The sequence below is a fragment of the Marmota marmota genome, unplaced genomic scaffold (assembly GCF_001458135.2).
Source record: "Marmota marmota marmota unplaced genomic scaffold, marMar, whole genome shotgun sequence".
NCBI lineage: Eukaryota > Metazoa > Chordata > Mammalia > Rodentia > Sciuridae > Marmota > Marmota marmota.
Genome location: NW_026000048.1, coordinates 6234677 through 6242556, shown reverse-complemented (window position 1 = coordinate 6242556; position 7880 = coordinate 6234677). Strand labels below are relative to the sequence as shown.

Below are 7880 nucleotides of genomic sequence, written 5' to 3'. Positions count from 1 at the left end.
TTCCTGCCTTTGCCAACAAATCCATCTTTCCCACACATTAGTTCACATGCCTGCAGTTCACATCTCTTGCAGATTCCTCTGATGCCAAAAGGGGAAAGTTTGCCTTCTCTCTGGAATGTAGGATGTTGTAACAGACCTTTGCACTCACCACTATGATAACTGAAAGAGGAAAAGAAAACTGGATAAACAAACACATATTTCAATAAAAGCCACTGGCGGTCAGGTGTGGTGGTACTCACCTGTAAGTCCAGCAATTTGGAGATGAAGGCAGGAGGGTCACAAATTGGAGGCCAGCCTCAGCAACTGAGCAAGACCCTGTCTCAAAATAAAAGTAGAAAAAGTATTGGGGATGTAGCTCAGTGGTATAGTAACCCTGGGTTCAATCCCAAAAGCCACTGAAGGGCTGTGGATTCAAAGAACTCCAGAGAGAGTGAGACTCTTCCCGGGTGGATTGAGTTGGTCACCACTCCAGAGGCAATGAGTGAGTCAGGATGGACATGTATGGTCTGAGGGAGAAGCAGGAATTTTGCTAAGATTAACTGAAGCAAAATAGATAAGTCTAGTGCTTTCTACCCACCCTTTTCTCTGCCCTCTGAACATTCAAGGTTTGTTTACATTCTTTTCATTTTACAAGATCTTAGAGCTGGAAAGGCTATTTTAAGTTATTCTGTCTGGTTCAAAGGTTCTCAACTTGGTCATGTTAGAATCATCTAGGGAACTTTTAAAATATCCATGGGGACAAGGGGCAAAGGGGCAATGTTATGGTTTAGATGTGAGATGTCCCCCAAAAGCTCATGTGTGAGACAGTGCAAGAAAGCGTAGAGGTGAACTGATTGGGCTATGAAAGCCGTAACCTAATCTGTGCATTAATCCACTGATAGGAATTAACTAGGTGGTGACTGTAAGCAGGTAGCGTGTGACTGGAGGAGGTGGATCACTGGGGTGTGCCTTTGGAGTATATATTTTTTCCCTTGCGAGTGGAGATGCCTCTCTCTCTGCTTCCTGGTGCCATGTCTTGAGATGCTTTCCTCCTCCACACCTTTCCATCAGGATGCCCTACCACACCTTGGACCCAGAGCAATGCTGTCAGCCATTTACAAGCTGAGACCCCTGAAACTGTGAGCCCCAAATAAACCTTTCCTCCTCTAAAATTGTTCTTGTCAGGTCTTTTGATCACAGTGATGAGAAAGCTAACTAAAGCAGGCATCCAGACCAATCCAAATGATCTCTTTGGAAGGCCACAGGTGGACTGAGAAAGCAGTGACATTGAGAAGCTTTGGTTTAGTTCACCCGACTCAGGCCATCCCTCACATTTTATGTGTTAAAATAGTTCAGATTGTATCCTTTCTGTTGCTGACTTGTAATTTGCCTTGTCTCTTCCACAGCACCCAACACAGCGTTTATCTGTGGCAGGTATCTAACACCTGCTCATGGGGTGGTAGGTTCAGCCACTCCCAGGGGAACCAGTCTCTAGGAACTCAGCACCAAGGCCAGAACACATTTTTTTAAGCCACAAATTTAATACTGAAAAAAAAAGAAAGAAGAGAGAATGACATTTTAAATCCAGAAAAAATAATGTTTACACTTTTATATTGACCCAGAAAAACTAGGAGTGAATAATTGCCAGGGAAATCATATCAATAAAAACGAAAGGTCAGTTTTCCCATCTCACAAGACCCTCTGCTCCCTTGGGCTCTCTTGCCTTCCTGGAGACTCACAGATTTTTCTCTAATCAAACTGGATCCAGCAATACAACAAAGACATCAGCTTCATGCTCACCTGGGAAGTGTGGCAACCTGGTTTACTCCCTGCTCTACCTGTGATCACCTGTGTGATGAGGAGGAAAAGTTTTTAACCACTGAGCCTAGGTTTTCTTATGTATGATGGCAGAAGCTAGGGCAATAACATGCTCACCAAGTCAAGAGGACAGTTGAGTGCAATGCTGTTAGTCTAAAACGCCCTGCAGGCATTCAGATGTTCTTCTTGCTTATTCATTAGGACCCTTCCTACATTCCCTGGTGAGAAAATCAAGTTAAGTTCATAAAAGTTTCCCCCAACTAGAGAGGATTTGTTAGAGGGGGTCCAGAAGATGCCACAGCGGCCGAGTGGGAACGGAGATCTGGAATGCCCAGGGAAAGGGAAGTGGAGCTTTTCTCTTGCTGCAGAGAGAGCTGAACTCTTGAACCAATGGCATGTGTTTTCCTTTGTTTTGCCTTGGCCTGGACCAGCCGAAAAAGCAGTGGGCGGATGGATGTCGCTGCCGATTTCCTCCCTATTGTTTGGACAGACCTACATTCAGAGGGCTAATTGTTGGCATCCTTGTCTTTCTTCCCCACAAGAAGAGGGCTTTGTTCAACAATTAAATCAGGCTGTCTGAGAGGCAAAGCTTTTCCATTTCAGATCAAGATTCGGCCCCGGAAATAGAAGAAATATTGCCTCCTTTTTATTTACTGACAACACTTCCTCCCTCCTGTTTAGCTGAACTCAAGTTTTCCACCCAACAGAAATACTGCCCTGCCATCATGGGTATTAACATCCAAGTATCAGGAGGTGAGACCTCTGCCAGCAAAGCGGACCATAAGGATAGTTGCTTTGGACACTTTGCTTCTACTTCCAGGGACTGAATCAAGCCAAGGTCTAGCTCCATAAGGGCCTTCTCCCTCCACCTCACTTGGTGACGTGTGGCATTTCCAGGAACATGAAGCTCGAGGAACAGGGAAGGGAAGCAAGCACCCCAGTCTCTGGGTTCCACCTGTGAGTTGTTGCCTTTCCTGGAGGCTCCTTTGGCACCCAACTTGCAAAACTGACATTTTTCTCTGATGTTCCAGAGCCTGCCTAAAACGATTGTTCTGGGATTAAAGGATCGTGTTTTGTGGTTTTGATTTGAATGTAAATTGCTTCCATCTTTTCTTTAGGAAAAATTGCCAGAGTTTTCTCCTGCAAGGGGCATGGCAAACTCACTGCTTAAACAGGAGACTTTGGGGATCTAGCAGGGGGACAGACACCATCCAACAGCAGCCCACAAGGACAACGGGGTGAGTGGAGACTGAAGGGACAGCACAGACCCTCTGTGAGAAGAGGGAAGAGCAGTGGGCCTACAGAAGGAAGAAGGAAATTGGCCTCAGTAGCTGTTGCTGCAACTGGCAGTTTAGAGCATTTTTTCTCAGTGCCACGACAAGTCTCAGATACATCCTGGGGCACTGTTTACCAGGAAAGTAACTCACTGTAAAGAAAGAGATCAAGGGTTGTTTCAGTCCCAGCTACCGTGACACCTAAAGTCACCTTTGCTCTGTGAGCCTCAACACCTCATCTGTGAGGTAGGAGAGTTGAACTAACAGATCTTGAAGGTCTCTGCTCTAGCAATCTGGGGTTCTAAGACTCAATATAGGTCATCTTATGAGTTCATGCTTCTCTTTGATAGGAACCGATGTATTTTCTCACTCTTGTAAAAGTTATTCCTAGCATCTAGTACATTCTTGGGCAATAACAGAAACGTCATAAACTCTGAATGAGTGAACGAATCTGACTGAACCCAGTTTTTCTCACTTGTACATGGCACTGTCTGTGAGTGATGGCATCTGTCCTCAACTGCCCTTGAGTTTCTGATTCTATCCTACTCTTTTGTGAGCTGCTGATTTGAAAGACCAAGAAGGAACTACCTGTTCAGATATAACCTGCTTGCAGTTGAACCAGTTTACTCCTCTGTGAGAAAGTTCAGATCCTTGACTGGGCTGAGATATGCTTTAGGGTCACCTGACCCAGAGTACCTGCGTAGGACAGCTTTTCCTGGGTCCTGTGCCCATACTCTCAGACCTGGTCCAAATTGGACGAAGGCTCCTGTTTCTCAAAAAGAGAGTGAGCCATCAAATTGGTCCAGAAGGACCAGGGTGTCTGCAGAAATTCCCCTTCCCTTTGACAGAAGCCATATTCCTGTGACCCATGGTAGAGGATGGAGAATAGAGTTCAGTTCTTCACGCAGGGCTCCCTGCGTGGGCCACGTTGTTAGTCCTGGCAAGTGAGTTAACGTCTGCTCTGCATTGGACACCTGGGGTCCACAAAGGCACCGCCAATCTGATGAGGCCAACTTCTCCCCTCAGTGAGCTGGGGGAAATAGATAGAAAGCCCTGGAAGTTACAGAATGACAGAATAAATAATTTCTCTCACACCTTCGTCCCCACCCCATTTGAGACCTGCCAAGTAAATTAGATGAAAAAAGAAAAGGAAAAAAAAAGTCCCAGCAGAAAACAGCCTTGGCCCCTAGGGAGAGCCAGGAAGGAAATGGCTGGCTCAGGTGGATGGGATTTTAGAGAGGGCACCCAGAGGCCAGCATGGTCAAGGCTTAGCCCTGCTCCCTTTCAGAGGCAAGAGGGTATCTCTGCAGCTATCTCAGTGGGGCTACTCCTTCCTGTTCCTCTCTCTCTATTTGTGGTTCCTAATTGACTTCATCAATGATGCATTCTGGGATTTGATTATAATGTAAAGAAAGTCTTGGGTTGAGTGTCCCTTAAACCCTGGAGCTAGATTCATTGTCCCAGGACCAGCTCTGCCTGGAGTCAGCAGCCCTCCATCTCCAACCATTACATTGCAGTTTCAAAAGAGGTCTCTTTTTGGTTTCCCTTTTAATGAGACACCTCTGAGACACTTGCATTCTTCACACAGCTTTCTTGGTCATGGTAGAACTCTAAGGTCTTGAAAGTTTGCAGAAAATCAGTTAGACCCTTAGCTAATAAGTGTGCTACCGAGTCTTTAAATGTTTTTTATTTCCAATTCTTAGAACAAGGACCTGCCTGTACCAGGCATTCAAGAGATACTTTTTGTGGGTACAGCCTCCCCCCAGTCAGATTATAGAAATCTCACAGGAATAATTACAACGAGTCCCTCTAGGCCGGATAGTAACTAAAGCTGGTGAAACCCGAAAAAAAAGTCTATAATTTTATAATTGTATTCTAAGAATATTAACTCTTAGTTTTGATAAGTGCACCACATTTTTATAAGATACTGAATTTAGGAGAACCTGGGAGTGTCTGTGCCATATTTGCAACTTCTGGAAAGCTAAAATTATTTCAAAATTTAAAAAATATATATATTTCAAGAATCATTTAGTCTCATGCATCTAAGAAATCTAGGAAAGCTAACTTGTAAATGTCCAGAATCCTCACACCGGGAACACAAGTTTTTTCTTTAGTTACATGGACTTCAGTCTAACAGTTAGTGAGGAACCAAGTTACCTCCAGAACTCAGGTATCCTAACCATCTAGTCCTGGGTAAGTCTATACAAACACTGACTGCATAAAAGCCGTGACGATAATGTGGAGTTTTTAAAATATTGTTTTTAAAAGAAAAAACAGAAAGTGAAGAATAGCAGATGATGCAGCCACATTCGCCATTATCCTGCAAATCTGCTCCTTGGGGCATGGGGCCAGGACCCAGGGCCATAGAAATCCAGTTATCAAAATTGACTCTGGAAAAGAGAAATTAACAAACTAGTAACAATGGAAGAAATTAGGAAAGTTGCAAAAAAACAATCAGCCCCCATATCACCAGGCTCAGCTAGTATGACAAGTTAAAGGAAAAAAAAAAAAAATTCAAGATCTTAAGCAAACATGATGGGGTCAGAAGTTCACACAAAGAGACCACTGATCCTAACATCCTCAAAACAATATATATCACCTCACATTACAAATGTTGGTGAAATGAAGTATTACCTGTGTGGCTGCTACAATGGAGCCATCTCACATTTCCTTTGTCAGCCATAGCTCGATGGAATCAATGCAGTACTTCAATCGAGGAGGGATGGATTTTGACACTTTTATCACAGAATCCTTCCCCCATTAATGCAGAAAACCACCACCCTGGCATTATGTTTGGTCTACATGAGGATTTGTCTTGCCTTCTCCAAAGGCACAACAGTATCCTAGAGTTTGCAACCCATAGTGTGGCAGCAATATTTTCAGGGACAACAGGAGCCGTTTTCACTCCACTGGAAAGACTTCAGACACTGCTTCAAGACCACAAGCATTTTGACCAATTTATAAACACTTATCAGGCTTTCAGGGCTGAAATGCCATGGAATTGGAGAGTATTATCAAAGTCTGGTGCCCAATCTTTTCCCTCATGGATTCAGCATCCTCTCTTTTAGCCTTTGAGGTCCCTTTAAGGAGCATCTGCCTGCTGCAATGACTCACAGGGCTCATTTGGTCAATGACTTTATCATTAACAGGAGAAACAAAAGACATTGATCAGATTTAATGTGGTAAAATTTTTTTACATTCTGTGAAGAAGGAAATTATAAAATGTATCAAAAAAAAAAAAAAACAAATGGAGGTATATATCATGTTCATAGATCATAAGACTCAAAAGGATAACTATGTCAACTGTTTCCTATATTGAACACTAGCTTCAGTCTTGGCATTTCAGAATGAGGAAAGGTGGATGTTTCAATGTGTGCTAAAACATCTTGTTGCCTATAAGGAAAAAGTAAAATCAGACTTCCATAGAGCACTATTCACAAAAATCAGTTCTCGCAAGATAGAAACCTAAATGCAGAAGACAAAACTGTAAAACTGTTAGATGAGACTGTAATAGAATCTTCTTATGACCTTGGAGTATAAAAGGGTTAGATACATATATATTTTTAAAAAGAAAACCATAAAAGGAAAAAATTAAAAATTCAAGCACATTGAATAAAGAACTTCTGTTTATAAAAGATGGCATTAAGCTAGAAATCCATGCCTCTTATTCTGTGGTAGAAAGAATTACAAGAAGATCCCCCAAATTCCTTCCCCTGTATATATGTCCTTGCTTAATCACCTCTCCAGACCTAGGAATATCACAGAATAGTCACTTCTTTGATTAGGTTAAGTATATGGCAAAAGTTGATAGCATAATCATTTCCATGATTATCCTACATTATATAACTTCTCTTTCAGCTGCAAACAGTCTGCCAAAAATCTGCCATAGCTATCTGGAAAAAGATACTTCCGATGGTTTTTAATAGGTATTGTAAGCAGCCATGTTGTGAGACAGCAATGTTGTTAGGACCCTGAGTGCAATGTCTAGGAGTTGAGAGTGACTCTCAGTCATCAGCCAACAAGAAAAAAAACAGGCCCTCAGCCCTACAACCACAAGGAATTGAATTTTTCTACCAGCCTGAAAGAGGCACCAAGCTCCAGATAAGAACACATTCTAGATGATTTTGGTTTTGTGAGACCCTGAGCAAAAAAAACTCAGCTATCACATGTCGGGCCTTCTGACCCACAGAAAGTGGAAGATAATCACATGTTGTTTTAAGTTGCTAAGTTTGTGGAAATTTGTTATGTAGCAGTAAATAACTAATATGTACTATTATAGATAGATTATATACCTAAATGTAAAGCCTAAAACTATGAAACTTTTACAAGAAAATATAGACAGAAGTCTTTATGACCTTGAGTTAGGCATTTATTAGCTACAACACTAAAAGCATGGTCCATGAAAAAATTGACAAATTAAATGTCATCAAAAATGAGAACTTCTGCTTTTTGAAAGATAGTGTTATGAAAACAAAACCAAAAAAAAATCAAAACAAATCACTGACAGAAAGAAAATGCTCACAAGTCACTTCTGTCCAGAATAAATTTAAAAAACCCTCAAAACTCAATGATAAGAAAACAAATAACCCAATTTTTTTAAATGAGCAAAAGCTTTGAATAGACACTTCACCAAAGAAGAGAGGTGGATGGTTAAGCACATGAAATAATACTCAACATCATTAGTTTTTAGTGAGGTGATGATTAAAACCACAACAAGATACCACTAGACCTTCCGGAAGGGAAGGGAGTCACTGGAAATAGAAACTATGCATTTTGAAGCATATTATAAATAAATAATATGAAAGGTAT

The 7880-nt window shown here is 41.8% G+C and overlaps 1 protein-coding gene and 1 pseudogene across 1 annotated transcript in view; one reads left to right on the top strand and one right to left on the bottom strand.

Annotated features, from left to right (window-relative positions):
- Positions 1 to 272: 272 nt before the first annotated feature.
- The window catches only part of Pfkfb3 (6-phosphofructo-2-kinase/fructose-2,6-biphosphatase 3), a 101756-nt gene continuing 94148 nt past the window's right edge, over positions 273 to 7880 (bottom strand). The window contains exon 16 of the mRNA XM_048812642.1: positions 273 to 315. Within this exon, the coding sequence (XP_048668599.1) occupies positions 297 to 315 (19 nt within the window). The 3' untranslated portion in view covers positions 273 to 296. The remainder of the gene's footprint in view (positions 316 to 7880) is intronic.
- LOC107150282 lies at positions 5604 to 6239 on the top strand (annotated as a pseudogene).